At 42.3% G+C, this 23,213-nt stretch overlaps 1 protein-coding gene across 2 annotated transcripts in view; it reads left to right on the forward strand.

Annotated features, from left to right (window-relative positions):
- KCNN2 (potassium calcium-activated channel subfamily N member 2) overlaps window positions 1–23,213 on the forward strand; it is a 399,816-nt gene that overhangs the window by 354,684 nt on the left and 21,919 nt on the right. For both annotated transcript variants that reach the window (XM_032842238.1, XM_032842239.1), the window contains exons 7-8: window positions 7,743–7,884; window positions 21,052–21,162. In XM_032842238.1, coding sequence (XP_032698129.1) covers window positions 7,743–7,884; window positions 21,052–21,162 — 253 coding nt within the window. The remainder of the gene's footprint in view (window positions 1–7,742; window positions 7,885–21,051; window positions 21,163–23,213) is intronic.

Genomic DNA, 23,213 nt, shown 5'->3' on the forward strand with positions numbered 1-23,213 from the left:
CCCCCCCCCCCCCCCCCCCCCCCCCCCCCCCCCCCCCCCCCCCCCGCAAGCGTGGCACAGAACAGGTGGGGAGGAAGCAAAAAGAAGGGAGAAGTGGAGAGGAGGGAGGAAGAGAGAGACGCCTTTAGCTTTTTGACTTTTCCAAATTAACAGAAGACAGGAAAGCAATCCAAATGGGCAACAGGAGCAAAATGAAATCAAAACAGAAGACTCACTTTAGTGTTTTAAAGTTAAGAAAGAAATATGCATTTGATGAAAATCAGAACGGGCTCCTGCCTAAATTGAAATTGGGCTCTCTGCCCCTTTTCTTGGCATATGCTTATCAGTAGTGAAGGAAGTCAATATATGGGGACCCCCAAGACCGTAAAGCCACGTTTGTGTGTCCACGACTCAGTGACCGAAAAGCAGGAAAGCAAGGAAAGGACAAGAAGAAAGTCGTATGTTCACATTCTCTGGTCTGAAAGAACTTTGCGTAAATATATTCACGGAGTAGTTTTATACGTAAGATGCTCTGTTTTTGCGTTAGAGCCCTCGCTCAGAGAGGTACTCCGTAGCATATTTCGACCTACTGGATTGTACATTCTGGTTGAATTTAAGACGATAATTTTAGGCATCACTGTCCTATTGTGAAATAATCCTATCATCGCTTTCGATCTGTTACATACATTGCATCTTGATCTGCCTTGACCTTTCGTCTTCACATTCATGCCAGTTTCCCTGTTACCTGATTATTCTTGGCCATCAGTTTTTTTCTCCCTTTCCATATTTTAAGCTTTCCTGAACTCTCCCTCCTTTCTGTTCATCTGCATGTTCTCGTGTACATGTAGGTTGAATGAGGAAGTTCTGAAATAAAGCCCATAATGGTTCTCAGGCTGCAAAACACATTAAAATCACTTGGGAGCTCTTAAAAAAAAAAAAAATCCATGTCCTAGGACACCAGGCTTTTGCTCGGTTATTTTTAAATGCTTCGTGGGTGATTCTAAGGTCACGTACAGGTGACCACCTGTGACTTGGGCCAGTGGCAAATCAGAGAGGCAGGTCACCCTCCTTTGTTAGCTGTTGATACTCAGCACTTCTCTCCTTTGAATCTAGGTGCGTGCCTCCAGTGGACTTCTTGTTGTGCTCCTATGTTTTCATTAATCGAATTGCTTATTTGCTTTCTCTTTAAATCCAAGTGACGTGCACACAGTTAGGGTTCGGGGAGAGAGCATTGATCATCCTGCTCTCATTTCTCTGGGTCTTCAACTGGTCAACATCAAAATAGCAGCTTCCTTACTGATGTGAAGCAGATCTGGACACCCCACCTGACCTATAGCCCAGCCGGCTGCCTGGGGTTCCTCTCATCCACCATTGAAGTACACGGAGTTGCAGGTACACCACATAACCGGGGGGCCTCACCCCTCCCCTGGGGGAGCTGACCACACAGAGAAATGGAGATGCCTGCTCTGTGGGCAAGCAGAGCCATGCCTGTTCAGTTCCTCCTCCCAGAATTGCCCAGAATCTCCATCCCACCCCTCTATCGATCCAGGAGAAATAGATTGCCTCCCCCTCTTCCACTATAATACACACACACACACACACACACACACACACACACACATCATCTTACATGCAACCATTTTTAATGTTTAGCTGTGATCTGGTTTTCCCCTCTCTGAAACTTCTCAAGGTCTCTTCCTTATTCCTAGTATTTTAAAATTTACTGTTACCACCCCCAACCCCAACAGCATGGATCTTTTTTTATTCCGTATGCAGATAACAACGAGAACCTTAGAGATGCCTGCCTTCGTTTTCCTGGAAAACCAAAGAAATGAACGTGCTCATCTCCTTCCTTCCCCTTTCTGTGCTCTTCTGGAAATTCAGTTGTTAGGCCCTCTGTGTTGATTCTCTGAGAGTGTATCTTTTTCCTTGTTCTTTTACCCTTGCCCCTTTGTTCTGCTTTTGGGAGATTCCTGCTAGTTTATATTCTTATGTTATGATTATTTTTTTCACTATAAAATTAAGTTTTTTAAAAAAAGAGTCCCCTTTAGAAAGACAACTATCATATGATCTCCCTGATATGAGGGAGAGGAGATGCAACATGGGGGGTTAAGGGGGTAGGAGAAGAGTAAATGAAACAAGATGGGATTGGGAGGGAGACAAACCATAAGTGACTCTTAATCTCACAAAACAAACTGAGGGTTGATGGGGGGAGGAGGGTTGGGGGGGTGGGGTTATGGACACTGGGGAGGGTATGTGCTATGGTGAGTGCTGTAAAATGTGTAAACCTGGCAATTCACAGACCTGTACCCCTGGGGATAAAAATATATGTTTAAAAAAAATTAAAAAAAAAAAAGAGTCCCCTTTTATTCTTCAGTTGCACTTGACATCCACAGGATGCCATGTTTTCCCATAGGTCTTTGCTGACAGATATTAGAGAGTTCAGGAGTCCTGTCCCCAATACCCTGCATTATATCCAAGTTCTTCTGCTTCCTTGCTCCTCCCATCCATTCCTACTTTCCTTTCTTCCTTTATGTCTTCTTTGCTCCTCCCCTTTGTAGTCAGCATCTTTTCCATAGAGAATATACTTCAGATGTGTGCCGATCATTTGTAGTTCTTGCATGTTCAAAAATGGAACAATGAGAGACTATGGACTCTGAAAAACAATCTGGAGGGTTTGAAGAGGTGGGGGGGGTGTGAGGTTGGGGGAACCAGGTAGTGGGTATTAGAGAGGGCACGGATTGCATGGAGCACTGGGTGTGGTACAAAAACAATGAATACTGTTATGCTGAAAATAAATTTTAAAAAATGATTAAAAAAATTAAATAATCAGCTATAATTAAAAAAAATATATATATATATATATATATATAAAAGAGCGGAAGTTGGAGGCTGTGTGTGGGGAGAGGTCCTTGTTGTGTGGTAAAATTTCCTGTGGGATGGATAAGCGGAAAGCTGCATGTTTTTCATTAGGGAATCCTTGATGTTAGTACATGTATGTCTTTCGCTAAAGTGTTGTTTCTCCAAAGAAAAATATTCTTTCTCTGTAATAGTGAGTCCTATTATAGAGATCTCTTACAGGGTCAGGGATAGGCAGTGAAGAAAGGGAACTGGAGATCCTGCTGATCACTTTGGAAACTTGAATTCAGTCCCCATATTTTCAGTCCCAAACATCTTTCCTGATCTTCAGGTCAGACTCTGCAGTCTATCCACAGGAACTAAACTATAAACTCCTGTTAGTGTCTGGCGGTACCAGAAAGGGACACACATGTGGGCATTTATCCTTCCATTTACTTAGACACCATCGGTTGTCTGTTTCCAGCTTTGGCTCTTAGCCACTCTGCATGATAACTGGTTTCTCCTTGTTGTGAACCTTTCTTGGGTTCTCTGACAACCTGTGCTGTTTCATTGGAGGTATTTAGGCCATTTATATTTAATGTGGTTACAGATATGCTTGGTTAAATCTGTTCTCTGTCTGTTTGTTTTCTGTCCCCATTTGTTCTTTGTTCTTTTTTTCTATTTCTGCCTCTTTTTGGATTTTTTTTTTATTATTCCATCTTCTCTCCTTTATTGTGTTATCAGTTATTACTCTCTGAAGTAGTATTTTCATGGTTCCTTGAGGCTAACAGTGTACCTATACATTTAGGTACAATGTAACTAACTTATCACTGTCTTCTCTTCACTGGACAGGATGCCACTTACTACAACATATCTTCAAGTGATACTGAACCACTTTGTAAAGTACTTCCATTTCTTCAACACTGGGGTTTTACACCCACATATTGATTAGTCCTTAGCTGAATAATCAAGGAGACTGCTGTGCAGATTTCTGGATTTCCGTTGATGTAGATTTCTCCTCTCTAGATTTTGACCCTGTGAACTCTACCACCCCACCCCCTGCAGATTTCCAGGTGTGTTCCTGAATTTGGGAAAACTGTGGGCTCTGCCTGGTTTCCCTCCCTGAGCCACATCCTGGGGATTCTCTTCAGTTGTTAAAGTGGCACAACTGTATGACCATTGTGGTTGTTTACCATCTCTTGGGAATCACTGGCCTTTATTAGTAGTTGATCTATGTCTCATTAACTGTTGTCTCAAATACTGTGTCTGGTTTTGTAGTCGTTTTGAGAGGCAACATAAATCCAGTCCCTTGTTAGTCCTTCTTGGCTGGAAACAGAACTCCTCTTGTACTTTTGTGTGTATGAATTTGTGTTCTTTTTCATGCTCTGATCTTTCCTTTCCTTTCTTTTTGTTCTTGTGTGTTTATACCTTTTAAAAATTGCCTTGCTGTCCTTTTAGTGGCATCTTCAGAGAGAAAGGTAGAATCACAAGAGAGAACCAATGGTGGATGAATCACATGCATTTCAGTCTCCATAATACTTTTTATTCCACAACCAAGGCTGGCACCTGAGATCAGAGCTGACAACTGAGATGAGATCTTTTTGCCATTTGTAGTATTAATTGCATGTTTAATAAAAAAAAAAATGGTTAGTGAACATAGTTTGTCTGCTGTTTACCTCCATTGCTGAATTATCTTTTATAAGTGTAAAAATACCTTATAAGTTGCATACAGATATTGGAAGAGAACATGACAGATTGATTGATGGGCAAGACTCACTTCTGTACCCTTTTTGTGCCGCTGTGTATATGATCCTGAAGGCCTAGCATGTGGCCACAAAGGCACATCAATTTGAGAATAAATGTCTCATTTTGTCATGCTAGTTAATTCAATAAAGGCATAGTCTTTGTCCTCGAATTCTTCATAATTAAGACTCTAGGGGCATGCTAGATGAGCAGATTATACATTAATGTCTTGTGGCTGAAGTTAGCATTGGTTGGTGATGCTAGAGATCTCTACAAAAGGCTCCTACAGACAAAGAACCAGCCTGGAGTCCTGGAGTACCGTGTTGCCCAAAAGCTTTGTGGAGTCTGGAAAAGGGGACCGATAAGTAGATTCTCCTAGTACAAATCAGGGCTAGGAAGGTGGGTGGGGTGGGGGGCGTTGTTTCCGGGAAGGAGGAAAGTTGTTTCCAGGCCAGAAACAAAACCATGAAAGAGGATGGCCTAAGTGCCAGCCATTCGTGTGACTAGAACTGGTGCGTGTGGAAAGGCGCTGAGGGGGAGTCAGGGGTGCGGAGCCGAGACCACCATGTTCAGAGAAGAATTCCGTAATGCCTTTGGAAAGATAACCCTGGCACATTTCAACAAGTACTATAGAAAACTGTCATATTTAAGAAAAAGCAGTAGACCCACAATCAACAGTGAAGACATGAATGGAAACTAAGAGAAGGAATATTTTGCTTCTTTTCAAACCTCAAAGCTGATCTTGAAACCTTTATGTCTATGAAGTGTGCACCTGCTTTAAAATAGTGCAGTAAGTCTTCTCTCCAAACCCCAGAGTTCTGATTTTAAAGGATTGAGATCAGCAAGCCTTCCTTGCTCTCATTTTAATCTTATTTGATGTATTTTTCCTTAAACAAGTATTCCTAGTGATCAGAATTTGAACTTTGCCACTTTGAGTCAGTTCTTCATGTCTTTCATAGAGTTGTCCTTGTGAAGAAGAAGGTCGGCATTGCCTGAGTAAGTTCGTGAAATAAACATCTGTAAGGGGAAAAAAAAAAAGTCTTGAAATATTTCCTCTGCTTTTTAAATTGTGCAATTAATCACTCACGCTGGTGTGAATCTGGTGTCATTCCAAACCTGGCAGTTCTAAGGGATAATATCATCCTGCGTGTAAGTTTAATATTTGAGTTGCCAGGAAAGAAATCTTGATTATTCAAATAGTGTCTGACGTGGTTCCTTAATTACCTTGTTCTTGACTGTTCACAACTAAGTATGTCTGAATGTAACATAAACATTAGTCTGATATGCTATTTTTCCATTCTGAGCTACTTTTCAGGCAGGTTTATTACTCCATAAGCCAAAAAAAAAAAAAAATAATAAGATAATTTAGTATTAAATCCCAAGCCTTAAAATATCAATTCCTAGAAAGTTTGCTTCTAATCAGGCCTTTCACTACAGGATTACAGTAATGCGTAGTGTATAATAAATATTGACAGAATGATGTCACTTCATAATACTTGAGGATTTTGCAAAGAATCGAATGAGGATGGGAGGAGTCTGTGTATTTAAAACTCAGTTATTTATTACATTAAGCAACTAAAGAGGAGTCAGCTTGCCTAAGTTTCCAGTGAATGTGTTTTATTGTGATTTTCGAAACCGTTTACTTCCTTCTCCAAGCTTCGGGAAACAAACGAAAAGTGCTCCAGAAAGAATAGTTTGGAAAGACTGCACAGCCATGCCCAAGTTATTTCCTTGTGGACACCAGCCACGGAGGTTCCCCTTAGAGACCTTCCCTTTTAGTTTTAAATCTCAAACTCCTCTTTTGTAGTTCCTTGTGCCTAGCAGGTGTGTTCTGGTCCCTCATGGTATAGAAATACCTGAGACGTGATCACATTTTCCAAGCGACACTTTATTGATATAGAGGGGGTGAAGACGGTAGCTGTTTCAGCCAAAAAGGTCGTCTAGGTCTTAAAATATTAACGTAAATTGAGAACATGGAAGTCAAGTGCTAAATACTTAGTGGGCACTCCGCAAATATTTCATAGGTGTCAGGGAATCAGAGTTTTTGACTCTAAATGTATCTGATATTTCCATAGATCGTGCTTAGTAATGAAGCTTTGTCTCACCATTAGACATTGACTAGGGCATGAACATTCCTGCTTCCCCTCTCTGGCATCATGTGTTCCCTGTTTTAGGCAAGCTCTTATTGGAGTATACTCTAGAGAGAACCCCAGTATCATGAAAGAGTTATAATCTAAAGGGTGCCCTTCAGTAAGCTGTGTGTGTGTAAGCTAGAAGGTTATCGGCATGCTTTAGAGAACAAGACATGAGGACAGGAGAGTCCTCCTCAGGGGCATCTGACAGCTGGGAAAGGAAGAGGGTCCTTCGGAGAAGCTGGTGATGAGCCAAGAATGCCTCTGGTGACCAGAGTCTGGGGTCTGACTGCCATGGAGACCAAAGGAGGGCCACTCTGCCCCATGACTATAAAGAACAGGCATCCAGGGCGAGTTCTTCCAGGGGAACCATAGCTCCAAGTCCAGGCCAGGATTGTGCAATCATTGTCCCATTTTCAGGGAAGACAGCTAGTAGCTCCAGGTAGACCGTTACAGTACTGTCTGATGATGGAGGAAGACAAAGGATGCTGAGGGGGTATACGGGCAGGGCTGGGAGACAAGCAGATGGAAAAGGCTCCCCTCCCACCCCCCACATTTAATTTTGAAGGATGACTAGGAGTTGGAGCATCACGGAGTTAAAGGTAGAAAAGGACAGTCTCAGCAAAGGGAACAGCATGGCTCCTGCTAGTCTCAGGATGGGGGTGGGGGGAGATCACAGGCTGAATCCAGCACTGCACGGTGTCCCATAAGTTAGGCACCTCGACAGGCATCCGGGAATGATGTGCCACGAGCAAGGTCTGGGTAGAGTTCAGAGACACATCTGCATTTATCAGTTTACACCCGTGAGCATAGCAGCCCTCATTTTTTTTTTTTCAAGTTTCTCTTTCAGACTATTTTTAACATTGAGGAACTTCCTGACATCTGTCAGATTGCTCAGGTGGAACTCGATTGTTTTTACACCTAATAGTGAGATTTGAAGCCCTCCACGTAGATCAGTTTGTAGAAGCTACACAGTGCATTTCCTGGATTGGATCTGGCAGCCGTTCTCTGGATGAATTAAAAAGACTGGCTCTCTTTGCTGTTTTTCAGGTATCACGATCAGCAGGATGTTACCAGCAACTTCCTCGGAGCAATGTGGTTGATATCAATAACTTTTCTCTCCATCGGGTATGGCGACATGGTACCAAACACATACTGTGGGAAAGGAGTCTGTTTGCTTACTGGAATAATGGTAAGTATCCTGTCACTTTGTTTCTTTCACTGATCCCCTCAGATCGCGAAGGCGCTCCGTGTGACTGTGTGCCGTTCGGTTTCCCGACCGCGAGCGGCAAAGCATTAATGATCAGTTCTGGGTTGGGAGAGGACATCACTGATTTTCATCTTCATTCTTAACGTGACACAGCTCTGTGAAGCTCGCTGTGCCCCTGGATTGCTCTTTGGGGAGAGAGGGACTAATTTCGATGAGCAAATCCTGGTCTTCGAGCTTCAGCTTCAGCCAGAAATTTCTTTATTTTAGTGGTTTCTGCCATTGTCCTACTAGTTATGTGAACTTTAGTCAATTTCTCCTCTCTGAAACTTACTTACCTTATCTGCAAAACGGGGACCCGGCCTGAAGTGTGGCGAAGGGCTGAAGACTGGCACATTTTATCAGTTACGGAATTAGACTATGATGGACCCTTGAACTGAATGGATGGCCTGAACCCATGAATGCATGGGCTATTTATATACAGATTTTTTTTTAAGTAGGTACAGTATAGTACGGTAAATGTATTTTCTTTTCCTTACAATTTTCTGAATAGCATTTTCTTCTCTATTACAGCAAAGTTGACTTCTAAGCTAAGGTAGGCTTAGGCAAGGATAGACATCCAGGAGGAGAAAATGGTTGGTTTGAAGGCAGTGGGTCAGGGAGGAGCTTGGTACCTTTGAGCACAGCCACTGGGCCAGGCACGCACAGAGTCAAGTAAAAAAGTGGGGACACCTGGGTGGCTCAGTCAGTTAAGCATCTCCCTTCTGCCCAGGTCATGGTCCCGGCGTCCTGGGATGGAGTCCGGCTTAGGGCTCCCTGCTCAGCGGGGAGTCTGCTTCTTCCTCTCCCCGTCCCCGCCTTTCTTGTGCTCTCAAGTGTGTGTGTGCACCAAAAAAAAAAAAAAAAAGGTGGAAGGTGGTACGGCATGAGGCTGGGACGGGAGGCTGGGTCTGGGGGAGATTTTGAGAAAGGTTTGCAGCCTGTGGTGCCTGTGGTGATAGGCCACTGCCTTTATTTATTTATTTTTTTTTTTTTTGAGAGAGAGAATGAGCAGGGGAGGAGGAGCAGAGAAAGAGGGAGAGGGAATCCCATATGGGCTTCATAGAGCCTGACGTGGGGCTTGATCTCACAATCCATGAGATCGTGACTGAGCCAAAATCAAGAGACGCTCAACCGACCGAGCCACTCAGGCACCCCGACATGCCACTGTTCTGGGACCTGTAGCAGGTACAGACACAACCCCTTACTTCTTACACCTTCTGCTTTGACTAGGACTAGTTTGTTCCATGTGTTTTATTTAATTTTTTTAAGATTTTATTTATTTATTTGACAGAGATCACAAGTAGGCAGAGAGGCAGGCAGAGAGAGAGGGGAAGCAGGCTCCCTGCCGAGCAGAGAGCCCGATGCGGGGACTCGATCCCAGGACCCTGAGATCATGACCTGAACCTAAAGCAGAGGCTTTAAACCCACTGAGCCACCCAGGCGCCCCTGTTCCATGTGTTTTAGATGATAACGGGAGGGTGGCAAGTTGTCTCAAACTGATCATAATGCAGTGTGAACTTTTAAATGCCGAAGCCGGGCATCGCTTCCCATCGCCGCACTGTTGGCAGTGACCTAGGTTCTATTTGTTGCTTAGCTGCTTTTTCTAGTTTGGATACAGCCAAATATTATCTCGCTGCTTCTTTGATTTTCTGCCTAGGTCAGGATATGAGAGCTAATACCAGGAGCTCCTTAGGCAGGAAATTCCCAGCGTTTCTGAAGTTAGGCATCCCTCCCAATGCCTCCCCTGTGTCCACCCCCAGGTTGGCAGCAGAGGGACAGGCTCTCCATGTGAAGGCCTTTGAACGGTGGCCAGGGAAGCCCGTACCCTTGTAACAGCTGCCTCGGGGGACTGTTCCAAGAGTCAGAACTAGCAGGAAGGACTGCGTGCCTGTGGCATGGATTGGAGTGAGAACATTCTTCTCTCACTCGGTAGTACCGACCTGGGGTAAGGCAGCTACGTGGGAACATAAAATCCAGGGCTAGTTTCAAGGTCACCAGGAGCCACAAGATGACCATTTCAGGCCCCAGTTGTAAGGAATATAATATGTGGGTATCACTTCACATGGTTGGCTTGTAAAAGAAAAATGCAGTTCTGTGTGTTTTAATGAAAAAGGTTTTTTTTCATTACGCTGGGGATGATCTGTTCTGTTAACTATTGGATCTCTTCCTCATTTCTCCTCAGAAGATGGCATTTTGTTCGATAGCATAATGCTCTGGGAAATAAAATTTGCATGGATGTATTTTTGGAGGGCCATAACAAGCCCACAAGGGACATGAATGATGCTATTTATAAAAAACAAACAAACAAACAAACAAAAAAAACAAAAAACAAAAAAAACGAAACAGACCTGCTAATTGCAGAGTCTTTCCCCTTAAGCTTCTTATAAACAATTTCCTTGATGTTTCTTTTAGGCAAGATGTTCTCCCCCCACCTTTTTATTGTTGAATCAGGTATGACTCAGGGTTTGTGCAAATGGTCTAATACGCCATAGATCAGAACCGGATGGGAGGTCTGCCTTGCCTGGGTCTTGCAGTATTTCTAGCTTTCCTCGCTTTTTTCTTTGTCCTCAGGGTCTTCAGAGCCTCACCTGACAGCACAGAATCTTTTATTGAGTTGAACTACTTGCTTACTTAGGTTTCACTAGGGATCCTACTTTACAGAAAAAATAGGAGTTATACTCAACCTTTCATCTATACGGACCCAAAGATGTTATGTTCCTTGAAGTTCACAGTGACTTCGCTGCTGCCCTCTAGATTCATGGTGAAACAGACTCTCTGTTCTCAGGCTGAGGAGGTCCACTCCCATGTAAGGAACAGATGAGACTTTTTAATTTTTTATTTAAATTCAATTTAGTTAACGTAGAGTGTCTTACTAGTTTCAGAGGGAGAGTTTAGTGATTCATCAATGGCATATGACATCCAGTGCTCATGACATCACAAGCCCTCCTTAAGGCCCGTCACCCGGTTACCCCTTCCCCCCACCCCCTCCCCTCCAGCAACCCTCGGTTTGTTCCCTAGAGTTAACAGTCTCTTATGGTTTGCCTCCCTCTGTTTTTGTCATTTCTTATTTTTCCTCCCCTTCCCCTGTGTTCATCTGTTTTGTTTCTTAAATTCTGCATAGGAGTGAAATTGTATGGCATCTTTCTCTGACTGACTTATTTCACTTAGCATAATATCCTCTAGCTCTAGTGGCAAGATTTCATTCTTTTTGATGGCTGTGTAATATTCCGTTGTGTGTATATACCACATTTTCTTTATCCGTTCATCTGTCGATGGACATCTGGGCTCTTTCCATAGTTCATCTATGTGGACATTGCTGCTATGAACATTGGGGAGCAGGTGCCCCTTCAAACAGACTTATTTCTTAACTGGCCCCATCAGAAGTGGTTTACTTGCATGTCGACAAATTCATTAACCTTGGACTAACCTACATGAAATGCTTCATGGAGTCTGATTAGACCAAGCAACCTCCCACGGAGTTGCGTCCCCAGAGCGATCTTCTGGGGGTGAGTTTCTGGGAATTGATTCCATCCCGTGTAAACTTTCTGGGGCTTGATCATGTGTGGCTCAGGTTACCTACAATGGATATGAAGAGTGTTTGGCTGACAGTGAAGATACCTAGAAGAAGCTAAGTTGTCTTCCTAGCCCATAGATATGGTTAGTTTCCTTTTAAAAAGTGTCTGACAAAACACCTTTCATCTTGTTTTGTTTTTTGGCTTTTGTTTCAGGAAACTTAAATACCAGTTTGTCACTTTGGGATTATCCAAGCCAGACACCGACTTGCTTTTATTTTAGGCATTTATTTGCCTATTCCCCCTCGGGCTTTTGCAATGCATGTTTAGGTAAAATGCACAATGTCAGATTTCCCATGGGCCATCTCTCTCTCTCTCTCCATCTGGTCCCTACTAAATTGTGAAAAAGAAATACTATTTACAATACTCCTGAGAGAGGACAGGGTCATCCCTGAATCATCTTGTCTATTATCTCTGAAGTGCTATATTTTTTGTGTTCTTTTATATTTGAATTTTCTGGTTTTTGTCTTTATGAAATTGATAGAATATATAGCTTTATGTGGTGGGGTTTTTTTTTCCACTTTGATGTAAGATATAGTGAATCCAAATGCTAACATCTACAAAGACCATTCCCCATTTCAAAATGTACACATAAAGAAATGAGCACTGGCTTTCTTCATAAAACTAATGAAACTGATGAATTATTTCATGACACCTTTTTAGATGTGCACATTTCATTGGTTAAAACCCCAAAATTAAACTGTAATTTAAAATTTTTAAATAACTTAATTTGTGTCGTGAGTGATATTTTTGGGCTCTAAAGACATTAAGATTAATCTGCAGTGCTCTGGGCAGAAATATATTGTGAAAGAGTGAGGAGAGTTTTCCAGAATATTTCTAAGAGACAAACAAATGGCCTTATCAAAAACAAAACAAAACAAAACAAAACACCTCTCCTTGCCTGAAATGTCAATTGTGAATCCAAGACAACCATGTAAAGCTTTTCTTGTAATTTTTACAGTGTTGTATGCATAAATGATGATGGAAATGCTTAAAATAAGATGATCTTAGATACAGGTACCACAGTGTGATAGATCAGACAAATCAAGCAGAAATCTCCTTCTTACCCACACCTACCTTATAGTAAAGCTGAAGACACAAAGATCTCTTCCTCTCTCCTGGATAGTGTCTTAAAAACACAGACTCCCAGGATTGCTTAATGGTCACTCATCACCCTTCCAGAGAAAGCCATGAAGGTTGCAATTATTTTTTTCTCTTTATCCATCAGTCTTTCCTCTGTGGGGTCCTACCAAAGACTTGATGCTTCCGCAGCCAATGGGATGACCTCTAAATGGCTTTCTTCTTTTGGCTGAAGGTGCTGGGCAGACATCGCTGTCAGATCATTGGTGTCTTAGCTTTTCATCAGTTGGAGCTGGTTTCTCATCATGTCCTACTTGATGTAGAGCAGGTAGTTGTTTTGCTTAGCAATTATAAAGTTACCCTAGCTATGCTTTCATATCTGTATGTATAGACAAAACACAAGCTAAAAGCTCTACTTTCCCCTTACTTAGGAATATACAGGATCATTTCAAGAGGAGAATACAGTTTCATTGGTAAAAGGGTATCTCTTGGCTTATAGGAGAATGAAGGTCATTAAGTCACTTAGCATTTTTGCTTGTCTATTTCTGTAGAATTATGGCTTCTCCCATGGGCCCTTTACCTAGAATATAGATGACAAGATTTTTTGGCAAAATTACCTTAAAACAGGAAGTATTATCTGCCCCATCCTAGGGACACAGGTTATTACCTGATAAGCAGTTTCCCATGGATTCATCAACACATGTGGGTCCCGTTCACAAGTGTGATCTAGCTTCCCCCGCAACCATTTCTGCAGTTCAGAACAATTTAACAATCATGGCAGCAGTGAATCGTTCAAGTTTTATTCAGGGAACCACAATAACAAAAAGTCTATTTTTTATACCACATCAGGGTGAGAGTTTCAGATAATAAATCCTTTTACCCATCGTTGAGGAGCTTTTTTTAAATTTATTTAATTTTTTCAGTGTTCCAAGATTCATTGTTTATGCACCACACCCAGTGCTCCATGCAATCCGTGCCCTCCTTAATACCCACCACCTGGTTCCCCCAACCTCCCACCCCCCACCCCTTCAAAACTTTCAGATTGTTTTTCAGAGTCCACAGTCTCTCATGGTTTGTCTCCCCCTCCAATTTCCCCCAACTCCCTTCTCCTCTCCTTCTCCCAATGTCCTCCGTGTTATTCCTTATGCTCCACAAGTAAGTGAAACCATATGATAAATGACTCTCTCTGCTTGACTTAGTTCACTCAGCATAATCTCTTCCAGTCCTGTCCATGTTGATACAAAAGTTGAGTAGTCCTCCTTTCAGATGGAGGTGTAATACTCCATTGTAGATATGGACATCTTCTTTATCCATTCATCCATTGAAAGGCATCTTGGTTCTTTCCAGTTTGGCGACTGTGGCCATTGCTGCTGTGAACATTGGGGGTACAGATGTCCCTTCTTTTCACTACGTCTGTATCTTTGGGGAGGAGTCTTGACGGAAAGTCACATGGTGGCTCAGTCAGTTGTCAAAGGTCAGTTTTCATCCTGAGGGGGAAAAAACGCTACATTGTTCATTTAGTCACAGAGTCTTCCAGAACACAGCCATCAATTAGCCAGAGCTTATAAAGAGAATGCTATTCAAGAGGGCTAAACTGAAGGTCTGGTTATATTCTTCCTACTTTCTCTCTCTCCATTCAGGGATTTTTTTCCCCCTGCCAGGGGACAGAGAAATCCTGAGAAACTACAGTAAAAGTCAGTTCCTGGTATTGCTTGTGTGAATAAACAAAAAACAAAACATACAAACAAAAAACCCACCCCAGGATACTTTCTGTAAGTCTTCTAGAATTTGACATGATGTGTTTAAGATCAAATAACTTGGAAGAAGTTTTTTGTTTGCTGGGGTCTTTCTGGTGTGTTCGGTGAATCTGAGGAGAGCCCATCTTTAAATTCTTCAGATCATTTCTTTGTTGCGCAGAGGAATAGGAGGGGTTGATGGACCTTCAGTCAGAAGGCAGAATTCTCTGCCAGTGCCCTAAGCGGACCTTCATGTCTCCACAGAGGCATTTCTTCCGAAATATAATGGGAGCTTTCCAAGTACAGACACATCGAGTCAGAAGTTGTTGTGACCTTCTAGCTTCTGACTTGTTGCCTCCACCATTGCACCTGATTTTTCTAAACTATCAGCACTTTTATTTGGCAGGACTACCGTTCCTGTCTTTACAATATGTGCACTCACCCTGGCACTGTCACTAACAAGGAGATTGAAACCCGGGCGTGACTCATTGTTGACGACCAGTTTTAGGCACCGTGTCTTTCTTTCCAACCATCAAAGCGCATGAATGAGCTGAACCAGCAAATCACTCTAATGGAGACTTGGGTTTTGTAGGTCTGGGTTTTTTGACTGAACTCAAAAAAACCACACTTACCTCCTCCCCTCTTCTACCGGTTGAGGACAGCGGACTTGACCTTTCCCCTCCTATCAGCAAATACCAACTCATCTTTAAAGAAACTCAGGGCAATCTGTCTTCAAAATTACCTTGACTGTTGTTGATTTTCATGACCCGAGGAGATCTTGCAGAATTCCAGTGGGATAGAATAGGAAAGCTGAGTAGTTTATAGAATTTTAGTTGCCAGAAGTGATTGGTTGACATAGTTTCATGAAAAAAAAAGTGTATCAGACGAGCTCACTAAAATGTGTTTATTATTCTGTGATACTGCCTCAGTCAACCCCAGGGACAGAGAAATGGGCAGTATTTCCAAATACTCATTTTATCTTCCTTTTGGAGGATATGCAGATATTTTCAAGTTAATCGGCCTTAAAGCTGTTTTATTAATTTGGGTGTATTTTAAGGAAAAAGCTTGATTTTTTTTCAAATTAACTGTATTTTGGTAAATTTTAATTACTGTTGAACAAATTGGCTATCACACTCAAGTTTTGAGCTTTTAGGAGCTACTATAAGACTTGCAGGAGGAGAATTAATTTAACACTGGAGTATTTTGAACACTCGCATTTTTTTTCATTAGTCATTTTTGGTGAGGGTGTGGATCCTGAAATTTCTAAAAGAAAATTATACATTCCAGTGTTTATGTTACATTCGTGGCAGGTGCCTCTTTAAATAAGAACCCAAACCTTTACCCAATGTGCTATTAAAGTATTTCCCTTCTCCATAGGCTCGTATTATCAGCTTGTTAAATCTTGCTCCCCAAAATGGCTTTCCAAAATGATTCTTGAAGGAATCCACCAGAAGAGCAGAACCAGGGGACCTGATGTAAAATGACGGTGGTGCCTTGAACTTTTCAAACATCGTGCAGTAAAATGACCTCGGGGAGAATGAATTTCTTCCTGAACATTCTGCGGTCCAACATGCCTTACGGTTTCTGTGCTCTGATGAGGAAATGCAGAATGGAGAAAAGGGCTGTATTTTTTTCATTTGGCAGTATCTCAGACCCTCCAGGTGTTGGGGTTCCACTTCTGCTTTATGCTGATTATCTGGTATAGGGCAATGAGCTTTAGTAATGATCTCTTCTAAGGACATGGTCTCCCTCCTCTCTCTCTCTTTCTCGCAACGTGTAATTTGTTGGGAGGAAAGGTGACACAGCAGCTAGGGAGAACCTCCACATTTTCCTTGAGTCTATCAGCTTCGTAAACACACCCGTGTTTTCCTCGTGTAGTCGGGAGGAGCCCAAGCATCTTGCAGGGACGGGCCAGTGATCTGCTTCGTTCTTCCTTCATAACATGAATGAAAGGGGAGACCAGGAACCAGGATATATTTTCTGACTTTGGTGAAAGGAAGATGACTCATCTTGGTAAAGGCATACAGGGATCTTCCTTTCAGAGAGTAACATATGTTCGACCCAACTGTTTCTACATCCATCACGATGACGACACGCTTTGGAGGAAATGTTGTAGAAGCATGTTTACTTTCATCTGTCTTCACTTCACGGAATGGAATGGACAATAACGTCATGCCGTTACTTAAATCTTTAAAACCCTTCACGTGGGTGGGGATTTCCTTGGAACCTGGAAAGCTTTCATTTTGCATACCTCTACAATTTTTTTTTAAGTTACTTTTTTGAAACCCAATTCTATCCACGTGGAGTCCTTTGATGAATATTAAGAACCTGGGGATATAGGAGTTTATGGCTGCCCTAATTAAAACAAAACTAAAGGAGTGGCTGTGTTTGAACAGACGGAGTTTTCTAAGTGGCCCTTGAGGTACCATTTCAAGGGTACAGTTAGGATGATGAAGTGACAGGTACGGGTAATAGTTTGAATAACTCCTAAACTGTTAGACTCTCCTGCTTTTGCACTTTGCATGTACTCATTTTAGTGCACAAGATTTGCAGCGAGCTAGAGAACGCTGAGTGGGGGTGGGGGGACCAAAACCAAAACAACAACAAAAAAGAGCGCAAGAATAAACACAAATAAAAATCGACCTTCAAAGGCTCTTGATACTGGTGATTTTCCACTCCTATTAGGATGTTGATCTCTTTCCAGAAGGATCTCAGCAGTGGCCACCTGCCAGGGGAGAACAATATTCAACTTTGAGTGCCAGCCGCCGCTCACAGCTCCTTTCTCTCTAGCAGTGGAAGCCCCTCAGATTTTTACATTCTCTGCTTATGCGGAAACCACTGCTGCTCTTGAATCTCGTTACTGAGTGATGAGCACCTGGGAGCAGTGTGCAACATGTGATCCCGTATTTCTCGAGCAAATAGTATCTACAGTGGGCAGGTATGGGTGGCCATCTTGAGTGGCCGCTGTTTTTTGGTTAGCCCCTTTTCAGTACACCAAAACTATTTAGATGTTGTGGCAAATGTTTGAAAGTGAATAGCACAGATGTGTATGCTTTCAAAAAGTCATTCTTTTTTTAAAACTGAGAGTATAGGTGATGTATAATACTATGTTAGTTTCAGTGTGTGCCACAGTGAATCGACGTTTCTATGTATTAAGACAGGATCACCAGAAGTCAAGTTACCCTCTGTCACCATAAAAAGTCCTCACGTTATTATTTACTATATCCCTTAGAATGTATTCCATAGGGGCGCCTGGGTGGCTCAGTGGGTTAAAGCCTCTGCCTTCGGCTCAGGTCGTGATCCCAGAGTCCTGGGATCGAGCCCCGCATTGGGCTCTCTGCTCAGCAGGGAGCCTGCTTCCCTTCCTCTCTCTCTCTGCCTGCCTCTCTGCCTACTTGTGATATCTCTCTCTGTGTCAAATAAATAAATAAAATCTTAAAAAAAAATGTATTCCATAGCCCCAGGATCTTTTTATTTGATAACTGGAAGTTTGTTTTTTATATTTGTCTGTTTCTGGTGTGTTTGTTTCTTAAAAATTCTACATATAAGTGAAATCATACAGTATTTGTCTTGGACTTATTTCACTTAGCATAGAAACTTCTAGTTCCATCCATGTTGTTTCCAATGGCAAGATCACATTCTTTATGGCTGAGTAATATTCCATCAAAAGTGGGTAAATCCTCACAAGTGGGATTACTGGATTGTAGGGTAGCTCTATTTTCAATTTTTTGAAGAACTGTCATACTCTCTTTCCTCAGTGGCTGCACCAACTTACATTCCCACCAGCAGTGCACGAGGGGTCCTTTTCCTCTCCATTCTAGCCAACACTTGTTATTTCTTGTCTTTTTGGTATCTGCCATTCTAACAGGTGTGAGGTGGTATCTCATTGTGGATTTGATTTGCATTTCCTTGATGGTGAGCATCTTTTCATGTATCTGTTGGCTGGCTGTATGTCTTTTTACAAGCAACATCTATTAGGGTTCTTTGTCCATTTTTAATCAGGTTATTTGGTTTTTCTGGGTGTTGAGTTGTAGGTGCTCTTTATATTAACCCCTTATGGGATCTTACTGGATCTGCCATTTACAAATATCTTCCTCATGCAGTAGGTAAGTTGTTTTTTGCTTTGTTGACGATATTCTTCATTGTGCAACCTTTTTAGTTTGATGTTTGACGTTGTTGCACTATTGTCCTTGCCTGAGGAAACAAATCCAAAATGTGATGCTCAGGGGGCTAAGGGTTTAGTGCCAATTTTTTTTTTTCTAAGAGTTTTATGGTTTCAGGTCTCAAATTTAGGTCTTTAATTCATTTTCGTTTTATTTTTGTGGATGGTTAAAGAAAGTGGTCCAGTTTTCCAAGATTATCTTTTGCCCATTTTTTATTCTTGTCACCTTTGTTGTAAATTGACCACTGAAGCCTGGGTTTACTTCTGGGTTCTTTATCCTGTTCCATTGATCTGTGAGTCCATTTCTGTGCCAGTACCATACCATTTTGATTATTGTGTGGTTTGCGATCGGGGAGCCTGACACCTTTAGCTTTGTTCTTCTATTTCAGTACTGCTTTGGCTATCAGGGCATTTTTTTGTGGTTATATACAAATTCAGGGCTCATTTGTTCTAGGTCTATGAAAAATACCATTGAAATTTTGATAGGGAGCCCTGAATCTGTAGGTTGCTTTGAGTCGTATGGATATCCTAATTCTTCCAATTCATAAGCACGTCTGATCTTTCCGCTGATTTATGTTCGGTTTCTTTCATCAGTGTCTTACATTTTTCAGAGTACAGGTCTTCTACCTCCTTAAATTTGTTTCCAAGTGCAGATCCTTTTTAAGCGGTAAAATTCAGAGCACATTTTGTGTATAATTATCTGACTTGCTTGAATATTATGTTGCCTTTAAGCATTACAGAAATAAAATTTTAAAGCAGCCATATAATATTATAGACATGGATATGCTGGGAGTAATTCCTGTTCCTCAATATTAGATACTGAAGGTGAAATCTACCATGTACATAAGGTGTGGAATTTTCTTTTGTAATTTGTGATTTTCAGACCTACTGGTAGTGAGGAAAACCAGGTCACCTGGTGGGACTTTGGGACTCTTTTGGATAACTATCCAGTGAGCACCTTAACATTTTGGCTAACGTAAAGAAGATCCTGTTAAGGGGCACCTGGGTGGCTCAGTGGGTTAGAGCCTCTGTCTTCGGCTTGGGTCAGGATCCCAGGGTCCTGGGATTGAGCCCCACATCGGGCTCTCTGCTCAGCAGGGAGCCTGCTTCCTCCTCTCTCTCTGCCTGCCCCTCTGCCTATGTGTGATCTCTGTCTGTCAAATAAATAAATAAAATACTTTTTAAAAAAAGATCCTATTAAAAACTAGTTTAAAAAGATTCAAGCCTGTTAAAAGATCCACAAGTATTGTAACATCATGCTGTTGGCACCCCTTTGCCATAGATTCCTGCCTAAACCCTGCCTTCTTCGCTGTCTAGTGAGACAGTTTGGCCAGTCCTACCATCCTGGGGGCCTCTTGGGGATAGGACTCCATCTGGAGGGCCCAGACTCCCTTTCACAGGCCTGTTGGTAGGTCCTCAGTTTCCCCTCCGCTCCCACAAGGTTGGCTGTGCCCAAGATCCATGAGATAACTGCAGTAGCCATGACCTTGCCCGAAAACTAACAACCGAGGTATCCCAGCCCTGCCTTCCTGGCCCCATATGAAATCACTGGCCTTAAACCAAGAACCAACTCCTCATGCATGGGATCATGGAGAAGAAGGACTCTAATCCCTGGGATACCATCAGTGTCTCGTGTCTCTTCCTAAGAGATCAGCACAGTGGCCTGTAATTTTAAAAAGACCACTGTTGATCTTTTTCAGGAAAAAAGGGAGCCCGCACCTTTCTTAGTACTGGTAAATGTCTGAAATAGGACAGGTATCCCTTACCTTCAAACTTAGATAGTTCTTTTGTCAAGCTGAGATCTTCCCGTGACCTTGAAGTTATGTGTATGTGGAGATAATGCATCTCTTTCCATTCCTGGTACAGCATGGTCCACTGACTTGAAGACCTCCCTCCAGTCTTAGCTTGAGAGAAGATTGTGCAGGGTTATTTTTAATGGAATAATGGTTATTTCTACTCCATGCATTTATGCTAATTTACTCAGCTGTTATCTGTTCCTATTGTACTCCCAGGTATATAACTGATATGCTCTGTTTCTTAAGAAATCTCTGAAATTTCCACAAGTTGCTCCTTTACCATTTATTTCTTATGATTAAAGTCTGTTTGAGTCAAATAACATGTTTGAGCTCTTATAATACATAAACTAAGTTTTTAAAGCCCCACTTATAGGCCTGCTCCTCGAGCTCGGCCAGGCATTTTTGGTGCTATGTGTTGAGGTCACCTAATGCTACAGTTTTTTTTTTGTTTTTGTTTTTGTTTTTTTTTAATTTATTTGACAGACAGAGATCACAAGTAGGCAGAGAGGCAGGCGGGTGGGGGGGGAAGCAGGCTCCCTGTTGAGCAGAGAGCCTGAGGTGGGGCTCAATCCCAGGACCCTGGAACATGACCTGAGCCAAAGACAGAGGCAGTGGTTAAAACCCACTGAGCCACCCAGGTGCCCCTGCTACAGTTTCTTATCTCCGGACACTTACGTACTTGGTGAACAACATTTTTTTTTTTTTCATGTGGCTGAGACCAAATGTACTGACTTATTGGGGTTCTGTTCTCTTCTGGTTTTCAGGGTGCTGGTTGCACAGCCCTGGTGGTCGCTGTGGTGGCAAGAAAGCTAGAACTTACCAAAGCAGAAAAACACGTGCACAACTTCATGATGGATACTCAGCTGACCAAACGAGTGAGTCATCACCCTTGTGTCTTCCAAGGGACATTACCGTGTGGCTCTCCACGTTGGGCAATATGACCTCTATCTTGACCTCTGAAGCTGACATGACGTGCTTTAGCGTTAAGGCCTTCTTGGAATCACTTCCATTTTTTTTCTCCCCCTGCATGTTGAGAACGGACTTGGTCTAACTTTAGGTCAGGGAGGAAACAATTGGACGACCTTGGTATTTACTCAAGGATCAAAACAGACCACATCAGTCTAACTAACTAGGTGCACTTAACATTTACGTTTGCAGGATACAAGAAGGGACCAATATTTGATTGAATAGGAAGGAACACACTGTCAGTGTCATCGAGAAATTTTATGGGGAAGTGATTCAACACTGTCCTACTGAGTTTCTGTGAGCCAGTCGCTGTTCTAAAGACTGGGGTTGCGACAACAGGGAGAACCAGCCAGTAACTTTTAGGACCCCCAGGTAGTACCAGAGATAGGCCCTTTCTCTGATTTACAGGCTGTCCAGGAGATGAAGTACAGCATCCCCATGGGAAAATATGGTAGAAAACAGTAACCATGGTGTTTACAGAGCACTCCCTCTGGGTGAGGCTTGGCTGCAAGCGTGTCACCGCTGTGAACTGGGTTATGGGGAAAGTGGTAGTATTAGGCTTGTTTTACAAATGTGGAAGCCAAGACACAGAGAGGCTCGGTAACTTGCTCAGAGTCATCATATCAAGGAGGGAAAAGATTCTTACCCACTCCCACTCTATTTTTAGCCTTTCTGCATGGGTATTGGAGAAATAACAATGGAAGTTCAGATAACTTGATATTATTTTACAGCAGCGTCATCTTGCTGCGTCACCCGAAGCAGAATCTAATCAGTCTGTCATCGAAGTGACAAAAATATGTTGTCATTTGGCGACTTTACCCACAAAGGAGTCCATGGAGAGTTCAAGCTGAGTTGCAGTTTTCAGTGGTTTTACTCATTTTAGATTTATTTTTTACTTTTTTAACTCATTTTTACTCATTTTAGCTTTAGATTTACTCATTTTAGATTTTAGATTTAGATTTTAGATAATCAGATTTAGATTAGATTTCACTCATTTAGATTTTGTCTGCAAAAACCTCAGCTCATTAGGTAAATACTTCCTAATAGATCCCTCACCCTGACGCGCACATTTACACATGTGGGTAGTGTTTACAAAAGGGAAACATGGATTCCAATTGCCTTGTCCTTCTCTAAGTCACACGTTATCATGAGACCTCATTGCATTTGGAAGGTCCTCATGTATTCTTGAGGATCTAAGCTGCTCAGTTGCAGACGCCATCCTCTTGGCCTGGGTGTGCCCCTTCAATGTCTTCTACCCTCTGGGTGTCTCTCAGTCTCCAAACTCATGAACGTTCGTGAATATTACAAAAAAGCACAAGGAGAGACCTAAGTGCAGAGCTGAATGGAGGGTTAGGATTCTTGTTGCTTTCAAAAATACACCGGGAAATGACTATGGGACTATGAGCCCACATATAATCCAAACTCGGAGCAGATGTTTTATGGATCTCCTAATGGGCTTGTTTGGAAGAATTCCACACTGTACGGTTCATATCTAAGAGTCCAAAGTTGTGCAGTATCGAAAGAACTCTTCCACAGACCCCCTTGTATAATCCAGAGAATTTTCTTGTGAAGATGCTACATTATGAATTTCCCAAGAATTACCTTAATGCCACACAGGGGTAGAAAATTACATTAAAACACCCTAATCGCCCATACACCATGTAAATCTTTTCAGCAACAAGAACAAAAGGTGTGACAGGATCCCAAACGACAGAAACCAAGTTAGCATGTTGAGGCCAACCAAACTCCCCAGGTTTCATAAGCAAGTATTTAGTTCTAACTTGAGAAGGAAACATGTAATTGCTTTAGATTGACTTGGGGCTCCAGCTGTTCCGTATCCTACTTACTGAGCAGAAGGATGTTAAAGCCACGGTAAAATACCTTTGATGGAGAGATCCGTGCTATTTGGACAGGTCTCCAGGATCATGTGGGAGACATTCCAGGTTGGTTCAATCATTTA

The sequence above is a fragment of the Lontra canadensis genome, unplaced genomic scaffold (genome assembly GCF_010015895.1).
Source record: "Lontra canadensis isolate GAN:19392208 unplaced genomic scaffold, GSC_riverotter_1.0 scaffold126, whole genome shotgun sequence".
Classification (NCBI taxonomy): domain Eukaryota; kingdom Metazoa; phylum Chordata; class Mammalia; order Carnivora; family Mustelidae; genus Lontra; species Lontra canadensis.